Genomic DNA, 26,474 nt, shown 5'->3' with positions numbered 1-26,474 from the left:
CCCTTCCTCTTCACTTGTGTTTGTCTCAGTCCCCAAAAAATACATCAAGGAGATTAAATTACCTTTTGAAAAAGTGAAATAACTATACTTACGTAAATTTTTATCTTAAACGTCCTGAGCAGGTGCAAGAGTCGCTTTGGGTTGCAGCAGAAACTCCTTCAGTTTGTCCCAGAAACTTTGACTTTTTCTCATCGCTTTGCAAACTGAGATCAATAAACCGCAAAAGAGCTGAAAGTGCTAATTAGTGATGTACTTTTAAAGCTAATTTGCACCTTTTATCTTTGTGGAAAATGTTTTTTTTTTTTTTTTTTTTTGCTGAGTCTGCTCCCTGATTTTACAGAAAGTTTGCATTTGCCATTTAAACTCATTATTTGTGTAAATTCAAAGAAAATAAAGATGTTAAACCTTTTTCACGCTTGGCTATAAACTTTAGTGAAGGATTTAATCCGAATTACTTGCAGTCAAATCTAAAAATGATTTATTTTTATCTGTTCACCAATAGATTAAATATATAATGGATAGAAGCAAAGCAGAGATAAAAGATTTTATAAGAATGTGTTAATAAATTATTGCATCTGCAAGAATAAAAAAACATGATGAACATTCAAAAGACAGGCACGTTTATGGGGAGTCGGGATTTTTGTCACTTCAGTTGACCTCTTTAATGATTCACTAAATAGATGTGTTTTTATTGAATATAAAACCAAAGAGAATATAAAAAGTTAGAAAAACTCACATTATGTTTTTTTTCTTTTGAATCCTATTAATGTGTCCATGTTGTCTTCACTCGCGCTGCTGTTCATTCACGCATCAGCTGTTTGTTCTGCAGGCTGTTAATGTTCCGCACCTGAAATGGAAAGGTTCCCTCAGGGGAGGCGATCTGATCTGGACTCTTTCATCTCTGAATCAGAGAACCGATTAGTGGCGGGTTGCCAAGTTCAGTGTAAAAACAGAACAACGGTTATCAAACGGGTCACAAGGTCCAGACACATAAAAAGGAGAGAATTTGAACTGCAAAAACGGTTAGAAGAACCTTCAGCTAATGGCGGACAAACAAAAAAAACGATGTCATGGGTGGCTACGCTGGCTAGCTTAGCATTCACAACAGACTATGCTAGCCAGCTTACCATTCCCAACAGGCTATGCTAACTAGCTTAGCATTCCCAACAGGCTATCCTTACTAATGTAGCATTCCCAAAAGTCTATGCTGGCTAGCTTAACATTCCCAACAGGCTATGCTACCTGTCGCTTTAAAGAATCATTCTTCTATCCAAAATATTGATATAATCAGTACCAAGTTGGCTTCAGTATCAGATGGATGATGGCGTGCTAGTTTAACATCCCAACTTTATTTTGTTTTGGTTGTGGAGACACTATTGGTTCTTTTAAATCAGGTAAAAACATTATTTTCTGTAATTTTTCTGTTTTATTTCTTTTTTGAAGATTTTCTCAACTCTACTTGTATTTATTTGCTCTCGAATTATGATTTTTTTTTTGGCACTTTGTTTATGTAGAAAAAAATGCACACAAATAATAATAGTATAATATTAATCGATTTCTCCAAATTCTGTCAAATAATCAAATAATTGAAAGAACAAAAACTAAAGCTCAGAAGTTTGATGATTTCAAATTTCTGATGTGATGTCACACTTCCCTTAACTTTGTAACTGACAGCCATCTTGGTAGGCAGTTGGTATGGAGTAAACAATAGTAAACAAACAACACGTTTGGAGCTTGCTCATCGATCCTGACAGCAGCCATTTTGTTCATGTATCTTTCTGCTGCACATTGGTCAAGAGTTCCCACATATTTTCTTTCTGTTGGTCTGGAAGCCATGGTTCTGTTCTGCTATGCTTGGCCACTAAGATGGCGTGGATCACTTCCGGTTCCGGATCAGTAACAAAATATCCCAGAAGAAAAGGAATCTTGCAGCTGTGGAGAAACTATTGGTTCCTTAACATCAGGTAAAAACGTTATTTGTTTATTTCTTTTGAGTTTAATTTAAGGCTGAAATGATTAATCAGACTTATGATGAATAATTGAATATTGAAATAACACAACTAGTTTAGTAATCGATTGATCGTTAACTGGAAAACACAGAGTCAAAAAAGTCTATTTGTTGAAAGAACAACAAAATCAGATCATTTTTATGATATTTAAAATAAGTTTAAATGGTTACATCAAGAATCTGCAGAATATTTATGATTAATTGTCAGAAAAATCAATTACTAAAATAATGGCTAGTTTCATTGTTTTATGCATCAATTTTTCTGTTTTTTTTACTGCATTAATTGTGTTTATTAATATTTTTCCTGTGGAGAACAAAACGAGCCTTTTGCTGTTTATAGTTTTTAGGCTCATTGTTGCTTATTTTTGGTGAATTATCAGCACTGCAGCTGAACAATATGCAGGATTTAAAGAGAGAAAATCTTTCTTTCACCAGCAAACCCTGCACCAAACCCCCAAAACATTTCCAGCATTTAATTTAAACAGCAGATTAAAATCAACATCAATGAATGATGCAGAGCCTGCACTTTATCTCCGTCGCTCCATTTGCGCTGCAGATGTTTGCAGGAGAGAAAAGGAGCAAACAGTGAAGCCTTGGAGCGGTTGGGGCGATGCGTTCTGCAGCAGAGGGTTTTTTTGGTGCTTTTTTGTCGCTGCTGCTGCTGCAGTCTGAAGCTCAGAGATCTGCTGAGTCATGCCAGGGCTCAGTCTTCAGGTCACAGCTGCAGAACCGCAGCTGAAAACTTCTGCTGCTGCTGATTTAATTATTGATCGGAGGAGGCGCAGCCACCTTCCAGCAGCTGCACAAGGCTACGGCTGAGCCGCAGCAAATAATGCATGAAGTTAAAATCTCCGGAGCAAAACATGATGAGATTTAGAGCGAGCGTGACAGGAGGCGACAGGAGACTGGCTGAAACACATGGCTCTGGTTTTCCTGGGCCTGTTATTTCCTCTGTGATTCCAACTGAAGGAAATGGCAAAACAACAGGATCAGATGCAGAACTGCATGCAGGGAAATCAGCATTTTATGTTCTTTATTCTGAAACTACTAGTTCCACTGGGAGAGTATTTCACTTACACTGCAAAAACACACAATCAATCTTACTGAGTCATTTTGGTTTAGTTTCTAATGCAAATATCTTAGTACAGTTGAAATAAAAACAACTTATAGAAACTCCAAACAAAAAATATAGGAGCTTATTTGGAGTTAATCATTCCTTAATGCTGATAAAAAAAATGTGCTTGTTCCACTGATTGATTATTTTATGTGTGACAAGACATTTTTACCATATTGCTATGCTAACTAGCTTTAGCATTCACAACATGCTGTGCTAACTGTCTTGCGACAGCGTGTTGCTACTTGTGGGGTTTTTCCTCATTTCTAGTACTAAGATATTTGCTCTAGAAAATAAGACACAGTTACTTGTTAATATTTTGCTTTTGCAGTGTACATAATGTGAAATTTGCATAATAAGGCTGCATTTTCATGTTCCCTTTGCATTTTTCCTTAAAACCTATATTTTTCTTACATTTAGTGTTACATTTGGGCAAATTTTAGAACCCAGTAAAGATCCTTTCCTCCCGTAAAAATTCAAACAAACTAGAAACGTGTGAGATCGAAAGCAGAATCAAAGTGACGTCAGCATGGCTGCTTCCCTTCTGCCGTGTTTCAGCCTGCAGGTCGTCTGTTTCCACCGCAGTGACAACAACACACACGCAGTCTGGAATAAATGCATAGTTTATCATATCATAACAGTAAATGAAACAGTCTGGCTACATTTAAGGACTGCAGTCTAAATTATAAAGAGAGGCCAACAAACGGTGTCCTCAGAATCAGTGTGACACAACGTTGTAATATTTATCCTAATTTCTGTGAGGCGACGCTAAACAAAAGCAGCGCTAAAAAACGATGATAAAAAAAAGTTAATCATCCACTTGGTTTAGGCTACATCTCCTCTTGGTACCTGAATGAAAACAGCTCCCTGCCGTGCAAAGAAAAAGGAAGAAGGCAACCGTTCTGCTGCAGGAGGGCTCGGTCCATCATTTCGCGTCTTTCTTATATTATTAAAAAGTTGCAGGAGTTTGTTGTCTTCCTGGGTAGAGTTCAACAGATGCAGAGCGATTCTCCTCCTGGGCAGATTTAAAGTGTCTTAGTTTCAGCTTTCCGCTCTTAAAAGGGTCTTAAAGCAGGGGCGTCCAAACCGTTTGCAACATGGGCCAGAATCCCCACGCTGGAGGGGGCCATTTTGTTTCTCCAACTTCAAACGCAAAATAATTACTTTGTGATTTTACTTTTTCTTCTTTTGCAATATTTTAATGAAGCAAAGTAGCAACGTTTTTTTGCCTTAATAGAATGTGGACATTTTCCTGCACTGCAAAAACACAAAATCTTACCAAGTAAGTTTGGTCAAACAGTTTCTAATGCAAATATCTAAGGACACTTGAAAAGCGACAAACTAACTTACAAGTAACTGCTGAGCAAAAAAATATTAACTTGTTTTAAGTCACTAATTTCTTAATATTGATGAAAAAGTTCAAGCTCACCGTTACCTAGCAACCCCAGCCAAGCCCAACCCGTAACCTAGCAACTGAATTGTAGTTCCATTGACAGATTATTTCATAATTTGTCGTTTTTGGTAGTTTTTGGTAGTTTTTTTATCAATATTAAGAAATTATTGAAAAGTTACATGTTGGAAAAAAACAAATAGTTTTCTCTTATTTTTAAAGTACTAAGTTATTTGCACTAGAAGCTAAACCAAAATGACTAGATTTTGTGATTTGCAGTGTAACTTTTATTTTGGTTTAGAAAATCTTTTTAGTCTATTTCCAGCAACATAAATGAGAACTTTCTTCAAAAGACAAGTTTATTAATAAGTGTATTTATTAATAAACTTGTTTTTTTAATCCTCTCCTCAGATTATATTTCCTAATTTTTTTTTTTTTAAATGACCACTAATGCTGCAAATTGGTAGCATTCAGAATGGTTCTAAAGGCCACAAATGGCCCCCGGGCCACATGTTGGACACCCCTGAGTTAAAGCATGGGTGGATTACTGAGCAGCAACAATGCATGTTTTTAAAAAAACTTCTATAAGGATTACAGGAGCAGCAGTCAAGACGCTTTGTGGTTCATGCAGGGAATCGATTCTGCTGCAGAGAATGTGAATATTTAGATACTTCAGAAGAAAAACGCTGAAAAACGTGATTGTTTTTAGGTTTTTTCACTCCAGACAGTTTAAATGCTACCTTTATGTCGACATAAGGAGTGGAAACGATGTGGCATTAGAGTCCATTTCTGTCCAACAAAGATTAAAAAAAGCAGCAAGTTGTTAAAACATTCTACACTGAAAAAAGAGAACAGGTGATCCAACTCAAAAAATGAAGTTTATCCAAGTGAATATATTAAGTCTATTAAGTTGTCATGTTAAACAAACATAAATGAAGTAAGTTTGACAAACTTAATTTGATTACATGTAACAGATCGACTCTTTTTTTATTTTTAAATTGGAGCTCCAGTCTTTTTTTCAGTGTAGTTAATCCCAGCCATCACATGTTTTTTGGGCCCCATATGGATTTGGGTTTTAACTTCACAATGGGGCCCACTCAGCTTGACTAATTAAAGCCTCTGTGGGTTTGCATTGCTGGCTTGACAGCTAAGCGCTAATCCTATTGGGATGAATTCTCACCAGCCCAGTTCAATCCGCTTTAATCGAACTCCGGTCCGCTTTTCTAGAAACTCCGGTTCTAGAAACAGTTACGCAGTTAAAGCATAACTGGATCAAAATAATGGAACTCTGGTCCGTGTACAAACCTCGCTCTCGGTTTGGTTGAAGTGAACTCTGGTGTGGTCTGAATGCATATATGAACGGCAAGCGAACTTTAGACCGCTCCAAAAGCATGATGCGGATTCTGCGCATGGCATTCTGGGTAAAAACAACCAAAACAAACCTGCTAAATAGCGCTAGCAGGAAAAATGGCTTGTAGCTTGTTTTTTGTTCACAAAAGACAAAAGAGAAATCCTACAACTGATGGAAGTTGGTTAAAATTCCTTTTTGTGTCGTCTCCTTGAGTGGTTATTACTGCAGCGCCCCCAGAGGCGAGGAGGGGAACAGTGCAGTGTGAAAGAGAACCGCAGCTAAAAATATAGCAAATGTTGCAAATTTGGCTCCCTATCAGGTGGGAAAAGCACATCTAAGATGCAGACCGCTCCAAACAGCACGAAGTGGACTACAACGCAGGGCATTCTGGGTAAATCCAACCAAAACAAACAAATGAGTCTAAAATCTCATGCTACTTCATTTTTGTTTACATTTTTGCGGTGGTGGAAGATACGCTCAGTGTCTTCTTCAGAGGTTTTTGTGTCGTTTTCTTCAGTGGATCTTGGTACAGCGCCCCCACAGGCGAGGAAGGGAACAAGTCTTTCAATTAGTTTGGATGGTTTGACTTTGTGTTTCAATTTTGGTTCCCTATCAGGTGGGAAAACACATCTGAGATGGAAACCACTCCAAACACCAGGATGCGGACTACAACGCAGGGCATTCTGGGTAAATACAATTAAACCAAATGTATTGATCGCGTGCCAGTGGGAGAAGGAGCTTGGTTTTTTTTGCTTTTTTTTTTTAACCAAAAACAGAAATCTGATGCGACTCTGTTTTTGTGAAGAAGGAAGCGAGGCTCAATGTTTCCTCCAGCGCCCCCACAGGCGAGGAGAGGAACTGATTTTCATTTGTTTAGTTGTTTGACACGGTGACGTCAGCAGGAAAATGTATTTTGTTACCCAATCAAACCGAATCAGGCGTTTTGTGAAGCATCTCTTTTGCAGGCGGTTCCTGCATCCGGAGGAACTTGTGGGGTCTTTTGGGCCCCTGGGTACCCAGAGGCGGGACAAACTGCATCCGGCCCTGGCGTAAAGGTTGACAGAAGGGCAGCATCTGAACTCCTAAAAGTCCAAAAAACGACGTTTGTGTGTCTGTTTGAATGAGACCCAGAGGGTTCTGGGATGAAAACGGAAACGCTTCTCCTCCATCCGTGCAGAATCCTCTCCATCACCCCGCGGCCCTGTCAGGTGTGTGCGTTCACCTGTCTGCCGCGTCCCGCGCAGTCATCCGGAACTCGGCACGCACTCGGTGCGGTTCGGCGCGTCGGTGCGGTTCGGCACCTCGGTGCTGTTCCCGAGCGCAGAGTTGGATTTCCAGAAGAACGCGTAGTAGATGGCCAGGATGAAGGCGGCCACGGACACGCTGAAGAAGTACGCGATGGCCATGGCCACTTTCACCCAGATCTTGGCCGACATGTTGGCGTGCTTCGCCCGCAGCTCTCCGGGGTAACTCGGCCTCCGCTTCGTGTCTCCGTTCGGCGTCTCGGAGGAAACCCCGACCTGCCTGCCGACCGCTTTCATCTCGGAACCAGCGCTGGATTCTGCTCCTCAGGCGGATGCGGTGTGTTCATTGGAGTCCGCGGCGGTCCGGATGGGTCTGCCTCTGGTTCCGGTGCCGGTCGCAGGGCCAGCAGGTTCGGGTTCGGTCCGCTGCAGCTCCGTGACCCCGCAGAGTCCTCTGCGCTCCGGGGAACTGAACTCACTGATGCTGTCCAGGCAGGAGCTGCATGGGACCGCTGTGAAGCTGCGGACAGCCGCACGCACAGCTTCCGGTAAGCGCTTTCAAAATAAAGGCGCGCAGCTGAAACGCGAACGCGACAATATGGGGCTAAATTGGGGGCAAATTACAATATTTTGTTCACATAAAAAATAGTTATACTGACAGAAAAGTTTTGATGCTGAAAAATTATTTTTAAAGAGAAAAAATATGAAGCTGATATAAACTTTAAAAAAATAAGTGAAACTGAAAATAAAATGTTCAAAGCCACTTTTTGAAAAGTAGTTTTAAAAAGTTCGTTTTTTTACATTTCGGATCTTTTTTTCAGCTTCAGGTTTTTTTCTGTTTAATAAACTTTATGGCCCAATTTACAACCAATCAGCATAACAGAAGTTTATTTTGGAAAGAAAAATGTGACATAAAGAAGCATGAAAAACAAAACTGGCTCTTTCTCTATTTTGGTATTTTGCTGCAGTGAGATCCTCGCTTTAAACAAGAAATCCCGATAATGTTCAAGATTTTATTTTGAAAAGCAGCCAGCATCATTTCCTGCCTGGTTCTTTGCGTTCCTGTCCGGCTTGACGCCGTTTGGGTCGAGGAGGAGCTGAAAGGACGCAACATCCAGCGATTGGGCCCTAGTTTGAGAGAAACGTCCCGCAGCAGAGACCAGAACCACAGAGGTTCTGGTTCTGGTTCTGGTTCCGGTCCGGGAGGGAAAACTCTGCAGCAGGGAAAACTGCAGCTGGTTTCTTCAATCATAAAACAGAGAAATCATCTGAGCTCAGAGATTTACTAAATGAACAAACATAAATGTTGCTCCTCATTAATCTGGGGAGGATTATGAAACAATTTATAAACTAATTTTTTATTCTAGGAAGACAAAAACTGAGTCACAAGTTGAAAACATTTTTAACAAAATCAGCTTTTCCAGCAAATTAATTGGGCGATTAATCTGATTAATGATTTAGAAATATTTATAAGGAACTTTTAAGTTAATATAAAACTAAGTTAAACTTTTAATTCCTTATAAAGACAGAGATATTCAGAGAATTACCGTCTTTAATTTCTCCAAACTTTCCGCCCAGAGGGCCGAAGCTAGCAAACAAAAACTACTGATGGGCCACGAAATTCATTTAATTGAAAAAGATAAACAAAACAAGAACTGATTTATTTTTTTTTTAGCTTCAACTGCTTGGCAATTATCAAAATGTTAATGAAATATACAAGTCCATTAAAGATCCAAAACTAATTTGAATCTAATAAACCAGTTACTAATTCATTAGTCATAATAACTATCCTTACATTTGGAGGGAAAACAGGGAAGTTTGAACCATCCTAACTCTGAAGTACGGTGGCAGAAGCGTCATGCTGTGGGCTGTTTTTGCTGCAGCAGTTTTTGCTGCAGCAGGAATTGGACTTTATGAAGTAGACGGCATTATGTGGAAAATACTGAGAAAGTTGAAGCTTCCTGGAGGTTTTTGACTTGGCTTGTTTTCCAGACACCAAAAAACGAGCAAGTGAAGAATGGCTCTTCAAAAATGTCCCAACTGTCCCAAGGTGCTCATCTCGGTCCTGTGGAGAAGTTGTAGCGACCGATCTGCTGTTTGGATGGTGGAGCGTCCAGATTTTTTTCTTCCACCACCAGAAAAACAAGTTTGAACACAAAACTAAAGCAACCGACTGACTTTACATACTGGATTTACCAGGAACAACTGCAGGACATAAAAAAAGAGAGAAACTGCGGCATCTTTGAACCCAAATTCATGATTTTTATTCATCAGATACCAGACACAAAGACTGTAAAGCAATCAGTTTGTCGTTTTGTCCTCAAACGCCACACAGCTGCTCGGATAAAACAACATCTACAGACGAGGAAAAACTCAAACAAACCAAATAAAAACCCTCTTGGTCTGCTGAGGTATGAGGGGAGAGACAAAACACACGTACTGCATCCAACAAAACATCATTTTAAGGAAACTTAAAGTACAAAAACAAACTTCGAGCATCAGAGGCAGTGTTGTTCTTTGCGTCGCTGTGGCAACAAACTCAGACATAATGGATGAAGAGAAAAGAGGAGCCGCTTTAAAGCAAAACACGATTGTTCAAAATTAAAAACATGATTTGATATGATGCAGCATTTCATTAAAAATGTAGTAAAAACAGACTTTATGATTTAAATCCAAGCAACATAATAATCAGCATTTCAGACTCGGACGCCATGTTGCCTCCATTTCCATCAGTTCACATTCAAATCCTTCCAGTCACTTGATCTTATTTACAACATGGATTAATGAGTCAGGTCCCCTTTACTCGCATCCTCCAGGTGGATTTAAAACCAACAATTACGCTTTAACCTGAGAGCGAAGCTTTGAATCAACTAGCTTAGCATCGCTAGCGGCTGCAGGTGACTTCATAACGTCACCAAGCCAGTTTTTTCTGCAAAATTGTGAATAATGTGGTACAATGTGGTCATTTCTAATCTAAATATCTGAATTTAACTCACTTTGCTGAAAATGAGGTTTGACCCAAACTAGATTATATCATTATTTTAGGAAAAGGTGCCAAAAGATGCTAAAAATGCCCCTTTTTACACAGATTTCTGTTCATGAAAGAAATTTGAAGTGAGAAAACGACAAGAGAAATTAAACATTTAAGATTTCAAACCATGATTTGATGTAATAAATGTGGAAAAAACAGATTTTTGTTTCAACAAACCAAATCCAGACTCCAGGTTGACATGTGGTTCGTCTCTCACCGGAGGAAGAAATCCTGGATGAAAACATTCAGAATCCTGGAGAGACAGATGGAGACGATGCTGCGGCGGATCAGATGGAGACGATGCTGCGGCGGATCAGATGGAGACGATGCTGCGGCGGATCAGATGGAGACGATGCTGCGGCGGATCAGATGGAGACGATGCTGCGGCGGATCAGATGGAGACGATGCTGCGGCGGATCAGATGGAGACGATGCTGCGGCGGATCAGATGGAGACGATGCTGCGGCGGATCAGATGGAGACGATGCTGCGGCGGATCAGATGGAGACGATGCTGCGGCGGATCAGATGGATCCAAAGTCTTGAAACCAGCTGAGAGTGACCGGTTGGTCCGTTGTGTGAAGCTCCGCCACTCCTCTTCCTCATGATGATGATGATGATGATTAAAGTCATATTTAGACGTAAACCTCGGCGCCCCCAGTGTTTTGCTCCCTCTCCTGTCCGTCTCAACCTGTTGGCAGAAACATAAAGAAAAGGATAAGATGGAGAGAAAAACTCAAACTGATGTTATTAATTATTAATTAATCATTAATTAGTTGTGATTAATTTGATTTCTTGTGATTAATGAATGGAGTAATTGTGATAAATCGTTATAATTGGATTAGTCATGATTAAAACCATTAATAGATGGTAATTCATTGGTGATTAATTGGATTGGTAATTTGCTGAAACAGCAATAAATTTAGTAATTAAGCCAAAAAAACTGTACAAAAGATACAAACGTTTTGCAATTAAGATAAAAATAAAGTTCGACCCAAAACAAAAAGATTCAGTTTTAGCTTCTCTTGGTTCAAATTCTGCATAAAAAAATGTATTGAGTAGCTTCTGCTATCAAATCAATAATCAGATAATCAAAACAATCAATACAGATTCACTGTATTGATACGTCAAGCAGAGAACTGAGCTGTTGCTTTTAATGACTAACTGTTCACTAAACATTTGTTATTTAACAATGAATTGCATTATTACTTACAATGTTTTTCTAATATTGTATTTTAAAAAAAGCTTAAGGATTTAATGAAAAATCTGCCAAGTTTATTTATCAAAATGATTGATTAATGGTCAGAAGAATCGATTAATGGTCCTGAAGAAGTCTGATTTTAGCATCCAAGTGTTTTCAGATGCAAATAGAGAGAATCAGAGTAAATGAAGCCGCCGAGACGAATGAATGGGTGACAGACTTTAAAGGAACAGTTTCACTCATTTTCTTTGCTGCTTCAAACGCCACTGAATCCTCAGCTGAATCAGGGCGGACCAAACTCTGTCACCAGGGCCAAAACGGACCAATCAAAATGAGTCAGGGGCCAAAAAGCAAGGAACAAAATACTGACTTTCTCACCCAGTGAACAATAAACTCGTTGCAATAATTGAATTAAATAGTGGGAAAATAATTCTGTTCATTTTTAAACGTCTTTATCTTAGAGTCATCAATATGTGACAAACTGAGTCAGTGCGATTTAAAGTCCTGCTGGTCAGAATAATTTGATGCTGATATGTTAAGAACTCACGTATTTCAATTATTCAAGTATTTTCTATAAAAATTATGCAAAAGTATAACTTTTAACTTCCAAGTTTTGCTTTATTTTTCATATTGGAGTTCTCATAAAATTAATACTTTGTGGTCCGAATGTTACGCCTTAATGCTGGTGTAATTATTACTTTATAATTGCAATATTACGATTTAATTACAGTGTAATAAACAGTAATAAATCTTACTTTATTGTAGAGCTGACCTAAATTTGAAGTCCAAATAGATGGAAGCTTCTCAAACAAGATGGCCGACCAATATGTGGAAACCCAAGCAGTGAATTGGTGGAAAAAATGATTTTTTCAAAATTAAATCTTCAGAAACCAAAATAGCGATTAATAAAACAATTGATTTACCGCTCTGCCTTTATAAAACCTATAAATCACCTTTAAGACTTTTTATTCAGTTTTTCATTCTCTCTGATAAACGGTTAGCTACTTTAGCTGGGAATCGTCAGAGCAACCAATGTCTCCCCTGCTGAAATTGGATTTGGGGCGACATTGTAGCGTTTGCTTTTTATTTTTGTTCCTGAAAGGGTTTTTTGTTTTTGTGTACGGTCTCCTGTCGCCGCTGCCGTGTCGTGCAGCAGGAAGCATCAGAAACACGAGGAGATTTAATTCAATCGGGCTGGAAACGCCTCGCTGGTCTCTGCGCCGCCGCCGTCGCTCCCGCAGGCTGCAGCTCATTTCCTCCAAACGAGCCGTTTAAGAGCTTTAATTGTGCCTCTGATTTCCCTGGTTTCCTGATCCCCGCCCCGATCGCAACACGCATAACACACACATGAGCTCATCTGACTTCTGCTGGTAATCACACACCAGTTACCAGAAGCGAAAATGCAATCAGTGTTCCTCCTTATTCTGGAGAAAATCAAACAATGGCCGACTCGGTTTCACAGTTTACATGTTTTAAGACTCACATTTTTGTCAGTGAGTAAATATTGAGAGAGTCGTTTGGAAAAAACATAAAAATGGCTCCTGAAATGTTTAAGTTTTTAATATCTTACAAATTATTCGGACCTGAAGATCCATTAATTATTTATTTCAAAAAATAAATCAAGTTGAAAATAAAACAAAACCAATTAAAATGTGTGACTTTGACATTTCATAGTAATTTATTGATAACTTTAAATTTGCCATATTGCTTAAATATTTAACATAATGTATCATTGGTTGTAAATTAGAAATAATCAAAATAAATACTAATTAAATGATCTAGAATATCTTTAAAAGACCTATTATGCATTTTGGACATGTCTCTGATTTCCTCTGGGTTTCTATTGCTCCTAAAAACAGCCTGGGCATAAAAAAGAAAAACACTCGGCTGGTTTTTGGCAATAATTTTGTGTTTTTTGGTGTCTGGAAAATGAGCCATTTGAAAAACCTCTGGAACGAAACGACACAAATGAGCAAGCGCTGCGCCGTTACCTACCAACCCCATCCAAGCTCCAGCATGTTTGGTGAGCTTGTTTTACACTGCAAAAACAAAAAATCCTACCAAGAATATTTGGTGTAGTTACTAGTGCAAATATTTTAAGATTCTTTAAATAAAACAAAACTAACTTAACAGTGACTTCAGCAAACAGGAGTTTGAAGCTATCATCCAAGAAAATGTAACAAATATGTTTTTAATAGACCTTAAACCTATCTTAACCTTAAAGGAAGCACAATGAGTCACCTTTAATTATTTAATTTCCTCATTTATAAAGTTTTTCTCTGGGTTGCGTTATGAGGTCGCGGTTTGGGACGAGCCGGTACTTCAGGCTCGGAGAGCGGGACTGACACTGATCTAGTCTAGATGACGGCTTCGGTCTGGAGATTCCTCCACAGCAATCAACTCCTTTTTTGGACAAGCTGCTGCCTGAGCTGACAGGATCTATTTTAGACCCGACAGAGAAAACAGAAACAGCAGCTAAAGACAACGACACTTAATCCAAAGCCGTTTCATGTACAGTAAATCTGTCCGTTTGTAAAATATAACTTCATCTATTTTGTATTTCAACTCAGCGTAAAGAGATTATACATTTTCTTGAACACGTAAATAGTAAAAATCACAGAAAATGCTTGATTTAGTTGAAGCCAACCTAAAACGGTGAATAAAAAGCAACGAGGGAAACGTCCACTTGACTTTCAGGCTGTTTTCACACCTGACATTCTGGTTGATTCAGTTTTATTTGGGAACAAAGCTGCAACATTTGTTCCATTTTTAGTTGTCGTGGTTCCATTTCTCTCTAAACTGAGTCAAACCAATCAAACCCTTTGAGCAACCTGTTCCCCTCCCCGCCTGTGGGGGCGCTGCACCAAGAATCACTGAAGGAAACGACACATCCTCTGGAAACGCTGAGTGCAACTTCCTTCTCCAGAAAATGTAAATAAACATGGAGTAGCATCAAATTTTAGGAGTTTTTGGCCACACTAGCGTTAGATTTCCGATGTATCGGCACCAACATCGGTATCGAACGATATTATTCATTTTTTAACGTATTGGTATTGGCCTGATAAATAAAACTGAGCCGGTACCAACAACTGATATTCATTTCCATCTTGTTATATTAACATCAGATATCGAATTCGGCTCAGATTTCCATATCCAGGCGAACCACACATTATTTATTTTAGCATCTTTTAGGGTGGAACTGCGAAAAGATGCAACGCGTATAATTGTACTCATTTTAAAATACATGTAAATGTAAAGAGAATTAATTTTACCTTATTATTCATTAAAAAAAAAACAGTACAAAAGGCTCATTTGGTTTCCGATTCATGTCCTTTTACGGTTTTCTTTTTTATGCTGCAAATATGTAAAACCGAACTTTTCCATTAGCTTAAGCGACGACAGAGAGGACAGGAGCTAAACGGCTGTAAATAGAGGGATAATGACTGCAGCCTGTGGTTTATTCACTTAGCTCCACTTTCAAACCGCAGCGCTGAGACGACGGAAATGTGAGTGGATTATTGATTCCAACAGGATGAGTGATTCCCATTCCCAGTGGAGCCGCTCTGCAAATGGACACACTAACGATTTATGGAAAGCATCGGGACTCAAGGAGCTCACACACAAACACGAGACACTAAACGGGGAAATGACCAATAAAGACGTTTGTTTCTGAACGATTTAAACAAAAAATAGATTTGATTCAAAACATACAAGCTTAAAAGTTAGGGTTGATATTATTCTGAATTGATTTAAACCATTGTATCCTAATAAAATAGAATACAATATGCTTTATTGATCCCCAAGGGGAAATTGCTTATTAGTTGACAAGCTCTCCATTCAACATGTTAAATATTGATGATACAAATATAAACATAAGCAATAAAATGTATAAAATATCTTTGTATCTAAGAGTGACTGAATGTAAATAAATTAATAAAATAACAAGAAGAAAATTAGATTTAAGTTGCCCAACCTTATTTTGGTTTCTGAAAATAAGAACTCCTCCTCCGTTCAGGGGTGTCCAGACTTTTTACACAAATGGTCAAAATCAGCTTGTTGAAATCATTCAGGAGCCAAAATGTGTTTTTATTTTTGTTTTAAATTAAAAATGTAAAATAAGAATTGCATTTTAATTAAAAAAAATAAACAGGTCTGAAAAATGTTTAAAATTTGCACCGTTTCCTTTGGGGTTTATTTTTCCCCAGCAATAAACTGAGAGCCGTTTTTGAAAACTACAAACTGTATTTAATTATTGGATTTTTTACCGTTTGAGAAAAAAAATGCTGGAGATTTTTTAAATGGCATTTTTACTAACATTAAAAAAAAACACTTATTTGTACAATTTGTTATTGAAAATATGATTCAAAGAAGCAAAAAGTTCCCATTTGTTGGCATTTAAATAATTTCCAAGCTGCATCCAGGGGCCGCAGAAAATTACAGCAAGTGCTGCAAATGGCCCCCTGGCCTCAGTTTTGGACTCTTCTGATTTAGTCCCTTTTCAATGCAGGAAAAGCTGAGTGGAGTTTATTTAATTCTCTTCAGGATTAATAAAGTATTTTTGAATTGAGTTGCATTTGGGCTGATTTTTGTTTTTACTGACTCCATGTTACTGCTGTCAGTAGTTATTGTTGACAGTTTTTACTCTCCGTATCGTCTATGAACTTGCTGAATAAGGGGCTTTTGCAGACTGCTTTATCCCTCATTTCTCAAGTTTCAACTGTACATCTCTTAGTTTTTATGTCTTTCTTTCTGTAACATTATTTGCTGTTTTGGACTCAAATGAACCAGAAGTCAGAGAAAAGCTTCCCAACCTGATGAAGTTTGATCTGAGGAAAGTTCGGCTTCGGCTGCCGGGGCGTCGTCGCTCCCAGCAGGCGGCGTGTCGTCTTCGTTCTCTACCGGCGCGTCAGAGGAAATCTGTTCGCCGTTAACGGACTCAGCAGGACGGGGAGGGTCCGACTGGCCCTCTGACAGAGAGAGACAGAAAACAAGTTGCACATATCACACAATCGTATCTAAAACACAGTGTCAGGATAAGAAATTAGTGTTTAATTACAAGAATAAAATCATAATTTCAAGAGAATAAAGTCACACTGAAACGACGATAATCGTAATATTACAAGAAAAAAATCAAAATAATGAGAACAACATCAGAAGTTGGAATAATACAAGAATAAAGTCGTAATAATAGGAGAAAACAGCTATAATATTATGCAGATCGATCCAACCGACCTCCTCCCTGAGCTGTTACTGCTGTCTGAAGAAACAACCAATCAGAGCCAGGAGGCGGGGTTTAGGGCTGTCAATCATCCTCGCATACCCTGCTAAATGTGCTAACGCTAACTAGCATTAGCATTCATGACAGGCTCCGATATTAGAAAGAAGTAAATGGGAAGCCTGTGAGCAGCGCGTACATAAAATTTATTGACAGCATTAAGACCCTCCTCTTGCCTCTGATTGGTTGTTTCTAGGCAGACAAACTCAGTTTTTTTAATGTTTATTTGTCTCAAATTGTAATTCAAAAATACTTTATTGACTCCGAAGGGACATCAAATAAAACTAACAATATTTTTAACAAATTCGCACCGTACAGCAGCTTTGATGTTCTTCAGGTTGAGTTGTGGCTGTTAGATGTTTTACCTTCTGATGGAGCAGGAAGTGGATTCGGGTTGGATGTCACGGCGACCTCGTCGACCTGAGGAGCAGCGGAGGACGGGGCGAGGTCCGAAGCTTCAGGCGGAGGTTCTGAGGCGGTCTGTTCCGGTTCTGACTCGGTGACGTTCTCCTGGGTGTCCGCCACAGGAGCAGATTCATCCGTGGGCGCCTCGCGCGGTTCGCCGGCGCCGCCATCTTGGCTCTCCTTTTTCTGCGGTGGGCTGGACTCGGAGCTGGAGGGCTTCAGCGGGCTCTCCGCCCCCATGCTGCTTCGCGGCGACTGCATCTCCATCTCCTCGCCCCAGTCCGACACTGGGCGGTGGCTCTCCAGCGAAAAGCAGGGGCTGAGGGGCTTCCCCCCGTCTGATGACTCCTGAGCCGCCGCCGCAGCAGGAGGAGGGATTCGGACCTTGGGCCTCGGCGCCCGCTGCTCCTTCGGGCTTCCCGCCGTTTTCTCCTGCAAACGTTGTTTGGCCGACGGAGAAGAGACGGCTTTGCCCTTGTCTTTTTTCTCCGAGTTGCTCCTGTCTCCGGCTTCCTCCTCTTCGCTGGTGTCCTCCCACTCATCATCATCGTCTCCTGCCTCGTCTTCGTTTTTCTCTTCCACCTGAAGAAAAAAAAGAGGATAAATTTGGAAGAAAGTTTGGCCTCGTGTACAATTAGCTCCAGCTGGACCCGCTTACCTTTGGCTCTTCTGTTTCAGCTTTGGGTTTCTCTTCTTCTTTCTTTGTTTTCTTTGCTGCAGCTTTCACCTCATTCTTTGTCTTGTCCTGCTTTTCTTTCTCCTCTTCTTCTTCTTTCTCTCCTTCCCAGCGGTTGTCGTGCATGCTTTCAAAAAGACCGAAAAGGAAACAGTCAATCACCGTAAACGGCGTAGCAACAGTTTCTGCTAAATACTGTGTTGGCGTAATGCTTCAGCTTTAGCATAACTAATGTTTGGCATTGGTAAATGCAAACAATTTTGATTTTGTTGAATAAAATTCTTCTTTTTTCCCCACACAAAATACCCTGGAACTAAGGCTACGCTCACCAAATTTAGCTCAAGCTAAATCAAAGCATCTTTTATGAATGTTTTCTGCACCTTGTCCCAGACGACGGCGCAAGATCAGAACCTTCAGATGGAGGTTTGTGTTGACATGTTGCGTTTGGTGTGGGAAGGTTTCTGGACTCACCTGTAGCTCTGCCTCTGTCCTCGGCCCCGTCCTCTGCTCCGGTCCCCGCGGGGCCCCTGGCTTCTGCCCTGGGACAGGAAGTCACCAAATGTTGGTCCTCTAGGAGGCCGCTTGCTGTCGTCTGCTGGAAATATCACAGCAAGATAAAGCCAAACCCGACTTTTTAATATGAATGACTTTTTTTTAAAAGCCCAAAATGCTGCACAAAAATAGAAATCAGGAGGTAAAACACAAAAACAACCAGGACATTAAAGGAAGCAGGTCAAGCCAAACGAGATTAAAGAAAGATTTTAAACACAATTATACAGCGATTCAGAACAAGCTTGGATGCGTGTAAATATAGAAAACTCCAGCCGTTAGCTTTCGCTAACTTTGAAAAACATTAAAGTAGTTAAATGTTCACATGCATGCTCTTATTTTGAAGTAGGTGGAGACCGTTTACGGTGCGGTTTCATTTCCTCTCCTCAAGTCCTTGGCATGTAGAGGAGCGAATGCCATTTATTCTGTACCCAGAATGCATCAGTAAACAGCTTAAAATCTACTAGCGTCCTGCTGGTTGCCAACTGAAGCCCTACTGCGGTCAGTTAGGCAACATCAGCAACATAGCTAGCAAAACAACATGGCCTCGGATCTTGAGGTGAAATAAACATGGTGGAAATTAGCACCATAGCATTAGCTATTGATAAATACCATGATAGCATACAACCTTAGCATTAGCTTCCACTCAATACCCTGTTGTTGTAGCTCTTTAGGATTAGCTTCTGCTACCATGACAGTGTAGTAATTAACATTAGCTGCCACTGAATACAATATTGTAGCGATTTAGCGCTAGATTCTTAAAAGTACCATATTAGTGTAGCACTTTAGCGTTAGCAGAACAAATGTTTTAGTACTGGTAAACACAAATACTAATACATGTCCCGTTTTAGACAACCAAATAAACTGAACACAGAAGGCTAATGCGGCCGAAATCAGATTTTTTCATGGTTTTACCCTCTTTCATGGAGACTTTAATGAACGTGAAAACATCGGTTTGAAAGGCAACGCTAGTGATGGACGCCACTCATTATCAAGCAGAAAGGAAAGCTGGCATCTTTTATAAAAGCTCCTCCGATAACAGAACGACTGAAGCTCAATGCTGAAGCTAATTTGGACCGTGGGGAAATACAGCAAGCGTTTATATAAGCAGCTTAATTAGCTGGAGGAAGGAGTGAAGTTGCTAGAAAGTGTGTATGTGATGGAGGGTCAATGGCTGTTGCGTAAGAAAAGAAGCGGCCTGTTTGGGTCGACTTGCCTCTCCTGCCACCCTCCTCTGCTGTTACGCCCTCTGCAGCCACATGCGGATCCTCCTTGAACCTGAAGACAAAGCCACAGGGGGAAAAACACAGACGTCTTAGCTTGATTTATTTTATTTATGGCTTATTTCAGTTTGGAAGAATGAGCCAGACCGTGCCTTAACGAGGTAATTGCAAGGCTACACAGCGAGGGCAACGCGACACTGCAAGACCACCTCGCTCTTCATGACCGACACAACCTTTCTGCTGGATTAGCAGAACATTTAGAAATCTCCTTCAGTAGAAAAACACTTTGTACATTACTGAACGCCGAGCTCCTCGCTACTTTTAGCCCGTTGGCATCAAACTAGCAAATCTTATTTACTTTCAAGCAATTCTCTGCCGTTTTATAACTTTATAATTTGCTTATGTGACGTCAGTACCAGGTTTCAGCTGCTAAAATGTGTTTATTCATTAATAGTATGTTATTTATACACCAGTAACAGAGACAGTAAAGAGCAAAAGATTATGACCACAAGCCTTTCTGCAGCTGAAAGCAATTGTAGGAATGAAGAAAAACTACAATTTATTTTGGGCTGTTTCATGATCATGAATGTCATTAAAGGGCCAGTTGTGCCATATGTATTGATAAAACCCATTAACAAACCAGTAAAATATGAATAAATATCTGCATTTCCTTAAAATTAATATTGAAAAATTTTTCTTATTGATTATTCCCTCTAGATTTTTACCAATTGCCGATTATCGATATTTAATAAGACTGAGTTGCTGGTTACAATTTTGACCAACAGCGATTTTTTGTCTGAAATGTTGCTAAATATAGCAAGAAAGTTGCTGAATTGGTAACAGTGGAGTGACTGTTGTTAACTGTAAACCAGCAGATTTAACCTGGTTCTTGTGTAAGTATCGGCTGATCACTTTGATGAACTTTTAATTAATTACAACTAGGGACGCACAAATACAAAAAATTATCTCAATATTCATATCCAATATTAATATTGCTGTTATGGCCGATAACCAATATTTTATACTGACACCTTTGGAAAAAGATAAAAATAAGCTGAGCTTTATTTATCACACTGATGCCGATTTGTTAAAAAATGACTAATCTCAGCCGATACCAATGTTGGTGCCGATATATCGTGCATCCCAATACAACATATACTTGTAACTAGGGACAGGGTGAACAAATAAAAACTGTTTTGATTTTGATTCAAATAATCTTGAAACACACAACTGTTATCTTCAAGGTTCATGTAGAGCCGTGACGACCACATAAAAAGTGACGGTGGACCGAATTTGGCCCCCGGGCCTGGAGTTTGACACACGTGAAGCCGTTCTTACATGCTGTCAGTCTTCTGCGCGTCCCACTCCCGCCTCCACTGGCCCGTGGCGTTTCGGTGGCGTGCCAGTCTCTCCTCGTCGATCTGCTCGCGCTCCTTCTTCCAGCGGAGGTACTCTGATCTCTCGCGGCCGGTCATCGACATCGTCATGTCCACAGAACCTCCTTTCGGACCCGGCCGCCGACTCTGTAACGGAGCGACGGAAAACAGGGCGGCGTTAAAATACCAAAGGTTTATCGTTTAACCACGGTTCAGGATCACATGAACGACTCACGGTCCACTCTCGCTCCAGTTCGTGTCCCGTTTTCACGTTGTCAAAGTCCAGCCCTCCCCAGTTCCGGACGTGTCTCCTGCTGCCTTCTTTCCGGTCAATGTCTGGAGCCGGACCCGAACGCCTCGGGTCATCCAGAAAATTACGGATCGGCTTGTCTCCATCCACCTGAATTACAGACCAAACCCTTTAATCTGAGACTCAACAGAATAAAATCAGAGATTAAATCCGGCGGCTCGGATACCCTCTGCCCTCGTTCGTACTCTGCTATCCTCTCCATCTCCTCATTCATCTTCTCAATGTTCTGCCGCCTTTTCTCCTCCCATTCCTGGCATTTTACAAATACAAAACGTCATCATTCGAACAGGAGGTAAAATATATTTATAATTATATAGATTCTGGGATTTCTCTGGGTTAAAACAACCAGATAGATGACATTTTCTAACTGAACTGGTTCCAGTTTATAATAAAACTTCCACTATAGTGGCTGTAACTAAAAACAAATGCAAATTTAAAACAAGTTTTTAAGGAATAATTGCATTGGACAACACTGACGCTAAAAGTATGTTTTTTTTCCATAAAAGTTTAACGTATTTCTTCATTTGAAAGCCTTACAAAGTAGATAAAAATGCTTGTCCACTAATAAAAACATTAATCTTAGTAAATATTCTATTAAAAAAACTTAAGTTATCTTTTTTAAAAAGGTGATGTAACTAAGCAATGCTTATTTACTTAGAGGAACTGATTTCTATCAATATCAAACAAACATCAACAATCAAATCTTTGTGTAAAATTGCTTGGTTGAATCAAAAAAGAGTCCAGCTGTGCATCATTCCCACCAGTCTGTTTGGTCCACATTAATCAACCTCCAGTCTGTTTGCCTAGTCAAAGTCCGGTTCGTTTTCTGGTGCAATACAAACAATCAAACTCTGGTCTGCCTTAAAACCTCAGTCTGGGTTTGGTTGAACTCTGGTTTAAAGCCAAGCTCCAATCCCGCTCCAAAAGCAGAAAGTGGGCTACAGCGCAGGGCATTCTGGGTAAATATAACCAAAACAAACATGCTAGCCTAGTGCTAGCAGGAGCAGATTTTAGCCAAAGACTAACAAGGAATCCTTCAACCAGTAAAATCTGATGCCATCCTGTTTTAGTTTCTATTTGGTGAAACAGGAAGTTGCTCTCAGCATCTCCAGAGGTTTTTGTGTCATTTCCTTCAATGATTATTGGTGCAGCGCCCCCACAGGCCAGGAGGGGAACAGCTTGGTTTGACTCAGAACCACAGCAGCTGGAGGTGGAGCAGATGATGGAACTTTGGTCCCAACAGAACCGAGTCTATTGGACTATCAGGCTGGGAAACAGCCTGGCCTAAGTTAACCAACTGGAACTAATTTTAAATGAATAAACCATTAACTGACAATTCAGCATAAGTTGATCCTTTGTTTGCATCGAGCCATAACCTCAATATTAATATCGCCTCATGTTTTCATATCTTTGCATCCATATAAATAAACTTTGCCTTTCTCACCTTGGACTTTCTGTCCATTCCTCCTGGTGTACCTTCCTCTCCGCCTCCGTTTCCTGCTCCTCCTTCTCTTCCTTCTCTTCCTCCTCCTCCTCCTCCTCCTCCTCTCCCGCCTCTTCCTCCTCGTCTTCCTCCTCTCCGTCCCTGGCCGCCTGGCTCAGCAGACTCTCCCTCCCTGGGAGTTCTGGTCTCCCGGTCCCTCCTCTCTTGGCGTCCTCCTCCTACTCCTCCTCTCTGACCGCCTCGGCCCACTCTGCCCGACCCCGTCCTCCTGGGGGGACTGCGGCCATCGCTCTGACCTTTAGGACTGTCGCTCTCCTCTGATTTCTTCCGGCTGCGGGGCGTACTGGGGTTCCAGTCGTTCACAATTCTCTTGTCCTGCTGCAAACAAACACAATACAGGAACAGATGTACACAAATCCAAAATAATCACCTTAACACAATGTTTACGGGCAAATCGGTTCTATTGATTTCAGTTTAAAATTGTGAACTTTCAGCAGAAAACGTTTCTGAAAGCCAGAAAAAATGATGGAGCACAAAATATTGGAGCACAAAATATTTTTTCCATCATTTAAAATGCTCTAGCTTTTTTGTAACATGGTTAGTTAGGACTGAAAAACGAATATAAGAGTCTCACATCAGTTCATATTGATAATTACTGATTAGTTCTGTTTTAAATGTCTGAAACAGGTGACATTTTCACTCTCACATAAAAATGGCTGTTAAAAGATTCACAATTATACACCGTACATCTTTTGAAAAGCAGAAGTGGGGCCTCCTGCACAACCTACAACCACTGGACTTGCATCCAGTGGTTTCTGAATGCAAGTCAACAACAAAACTCTTCTCTCTTCCAGCAGCCATTGTACTGCGCAGACAGCACTAAAACCAGCTGACCAAAAATGCTGGAACTCAGCTTGGATTGCTAGGTAACATCCGGAACTCTCCTGGGGTTGCTAGGTAACGGGCGGAACTCTGCTGGGGTTGCTAGGTAACGGGCAGAATCCTGATTGTTGCATCAGGAGGTTTTGAAATGGCTCGCTTTTCAGACACCATTAAGCGCTTGGGTTGTTTTTATACCTACTAGAGACACAAATGAAGTTAAAAAATGTGTAAAATGGAGGGATTAATTAACCTTTTTTTTCTTGTTTTTTGTTTTGTTTGTTTTTTCATATATTATTCTATGTCGGATAAACACTTCTTTGTATTCGCAAACTGTATGTATGAATGGAAAGAAAAAAACCTCAATAAAAATACAGTGATTAAAAAAAAAAAACTTGTAAAATGTGAATTTGACAAGGTAGGTCCCCTCTGAAAATGAGTTCAAACATTTATTTTTGGATTGTAAAGGTTGAAGACCCCTGCTCTACCAGGTCCAGTTGACACAAATCAAATCTGTCTGAACTAACCCCACAGAGAGGAAATACAAACTCAAACTCATTTGCTGATGTTTAGGAAACACAAGCCTCGTTATGTTCCAATTCATCCAGACCAGGTGGCCGTGGATTTCAAAGACCCGTTTCAGTAGAGAATAATTTCATAAAGTCCATAAACACGAAGGAGGAGAATAGTTCAGCAGGAGTGGAAGTGAATTTCCTGGGATAAATCAGTTTGGGTGAGCCGGTGGTCTGAGTCTTTAACTTTTAATATGTTTTAACTACATGACTCAACATTATTTCATCCTCTGGGAAACTCTGACCCAGCAGGTCTCAAACGCCGACCCACTGGACCTTTTTAAATTTACTTGTGAAATTAAAATAACTAACAGCTTGTATTTATCTTTATAAAACATATTCAGTCAGTATTAAGCATATAATATTGATATGTAAAAATGGGTAACTAGCAATCACAACATGTTTATTCCACGCAGTGACCAGCAGGTGGCAGTGTTGGGAAATGAGCCGCAGTACCAACACTTTGGGAACATTTTGAATTGAAGAATTGAATTATTGTTGTTTTTCTGTTTCGGTAATATAATTTGTGGTGATTAATGTGAAGCGGCTGTCAGTGAGAAGCAGGCCTGACCCCTGCCGGTTTGGACAGATCCACTGTGACCGTCAGGTTCTCCTTCTCCGTCTTCCTCCTCTCCGCTTCCGGCTCATGTGTCCGGGGTTTCCGGGGCGTCGTCACAGCGATGCCTTCCTGCTCCGCCTTCTTCTTGTCTTCCTCAATTTCCTTTTGGGACCAACAGCAAAATTACTAGCCCCCCCAGAAAAACCATTAAATCAACTTTATACGTTTTTAAAGGTAAGCCTGCATAAACTACAGGCTTATTATAGTTGTAGTTCATGCTCTTTCCCAGAGAGATGCTTTCTCTACGGGAAACAGAAAAGATCTCTGCTGACGAAAATCGTCAGATAGTGACAAGATATGAAAACATGAGATATTGAACAAAAACTGAAGCGTTATCGTACTGTGGAGAGATTTGTGTCTGATTCAGAACAAAGATGGGTTTGTACAGATAAAGACTAATGAGGAAGGTTTCTGTTAGACAGATTCATGGGATTAAGAGAGCAGCTGTTAAAATGCCCTTATAGAGCAGCAAACAGTGATTAGAAGCTGCTGGAGCCTTAAGGTGGAGGATCCTCCAGATACTTGCATTGCGAGTTTTTTATTTTTGAGAAAAAATACTGTTCATATGGGGAGCTTTGTTCAGTAAAATTTGATTTATACTGTAATAGTTCATGACTTGAAAATCATACTGACCATTATCTGTCTATCCGTCTGTATGTATGAGACTTAATTCGGTGTATTTAAAGTACTTTTTACAGCCTAAAATTAAGATCATAACTTTATAAGAGTCTGTATTTACCATGACAATATGTGGTATGTCCATGTTAAATAATTTCTTCCTACCTGGTACCTCTTCACCAGAGCTTCGTTCTTCTTCCTCAGAGCTTCAATTCGTTTGTCCAACTCTGCATCTTTCTCCTCCTTGGTCTTCAGGTCCACCGCTGAAGACTGAGAGGAGGGAAAATCAGTGAATTATGAGATGAAAACTTATCCTAAAATACAGTTTGTGGGGATGGATTTTCATCCATCATATCCCACGTTCATTGTTTTTTTTTTCTTCTCTCTACTTACCATAGCTGCCTTGGACTGTGACTTCAAATACAAGTGAAAAACCTGGTTCTGCAAAATAAAAATAAAAAATTTTAAAACTAGATTTTATTTAGCTAACATTATGAGCTAGGTTACATCATCTTTTCTATCAAGGTGATATAACCGGCCGGAGGGCCAAATCTGCACCAGTTTCCAACTGCAGTCAGAGGCCAAACAAACTCATTCTTAGGGGCACTAATGGCCCCCGGGCCGCACTTTGGACACCCCGATGTTAGATGAACATTTAACGAATGTAGTTAATGGATACGTTTTATGTTGAAAGAAGTGAATTTGTAAAAATGTCTGAATTGGTTTGCAATCATTCATTTTCATTTTATCCAGTGAAATATTAGATGTGTTTTTACACAGCAACCCACATGAATAAATCCTTCATGCGTTTCCAAAGCTTCTCTAAGCGTCTTAGAGCTGCGCTCACATTCAAAATAACTGAGCCTCCGGGGTCACACACAGTCTCTAACGGGTACAGACCCTCAATAAACCCGTGTTTTGTTCTTCATAATCAGCAACAGTAATATATTTGTTAGTCTACATGTAATTCTGGCAACATGAGCCATGTCTGAGCAGTTTCAAACCGACAAACCTCCATTTAAACCAAACGCAAACGTCAACAACACCGATAAATGAAAGTCAACACGCGTTTATATCTGTTAAAGTCACTCGGTTTTCATATTTACATTTTGTAAGGAGCGTTTAAAGGCAGCTAAATGCTCCTCGGTGTCTTCATTATTGGTTATGAGCTAGCTTCAGCTAACTTCCTGCC

The 26,474-nt window shown here is 40.0% G+C and overlaps 1 protein-coding gene and 1 long non-coding RNA gene across 5 annotated transcripts; one reads left to right on the top strand and one right to left on the bottom strand.

The window, feature by feature from the left end:
- The first annotated feature begins 787 nt into the window (after positions 1-787).
- Positions 788-10,443, top strand: LOC129359035 (uncharacterized). Of its 2 annotated transcripts, none has more exons than XR_008605856.1 (3): positions 788-1,394; positions 1,833-1,964; positions 10,365-10,443. It is a non-coding gene; the product is annotated as an uncharacterized LOC129359035 (long non-coding RNA). The 2 variants fall into 2 exon arrangements; XR_008605857.1 differs by having other exon boundaries at positions 10,325-10,410.
- Positions 9,349-26,474, bottom strand: ccdc9 (coiled-coil domain containing 9). Of its 3 annotated transcripts, none has more exons than XM_055028394.1 (14): positions 26,389-26,474; positions 25,676-25,723; positions 25,448-25,552; positions 24,617-24,766; positions 22,595-22,972; positions 21,317-21,400; positions 21,076-21,240; positions 20,803-20,987; positions 19,458-19,519; positions 18,164-18,287; positions 17,675-17,819; positions 16,977-17,598; positions 16,148-16,303; positions 9,349-10,826 (listed from the first exon to the last, which is right to left on the bottom strand). In XM_055028394.1, the coding sequence occupies exons 2-14, from the start codon at positions 25,676-25,678 to the stop codon at positions 10,822-10,824; spliced, it is 2,184 nt and encodes a 727-aa protein (XP_054884369.1). In that variant the 5' UTR covers positions 25,679-25,723; positions 26,389-26,474; the 3' UTR covers positions 9,349-10,821. The 3 variants fall into 3 exon arrangements, with proteins under 3 accessions (XP_054884369.1, XP_054884370.1, XP_054884371.1); XM_055028395.1 differs by having other exon boundaries at positions 18,164-18,284; XM_055028396.1 differs by having other exon boundaries at positions 22,595-22,969.

This window comes from Poeciliopsis prolifica, unplaced genomic scaffold (genome assembly GCF_027474105.1).
Source record: "Poeciliopsis prolifica strain line A6 unplaced genomic scaffold, Auburn_PproV2 SCAFFOLD004, whole genome shotgun sequence".
Lineage (NCBI taxonomy): Eukaryota > Metazoa > Chordata > Actinopteri > Cyprinodontiformes > Poeciliidae > Poeciliopsis > Poeciliopsis prolifica.
Note: the sequence above shows the minus strand (reverse complement) of the source record. Positions and strands in the feature narration are given on the sequence as shown.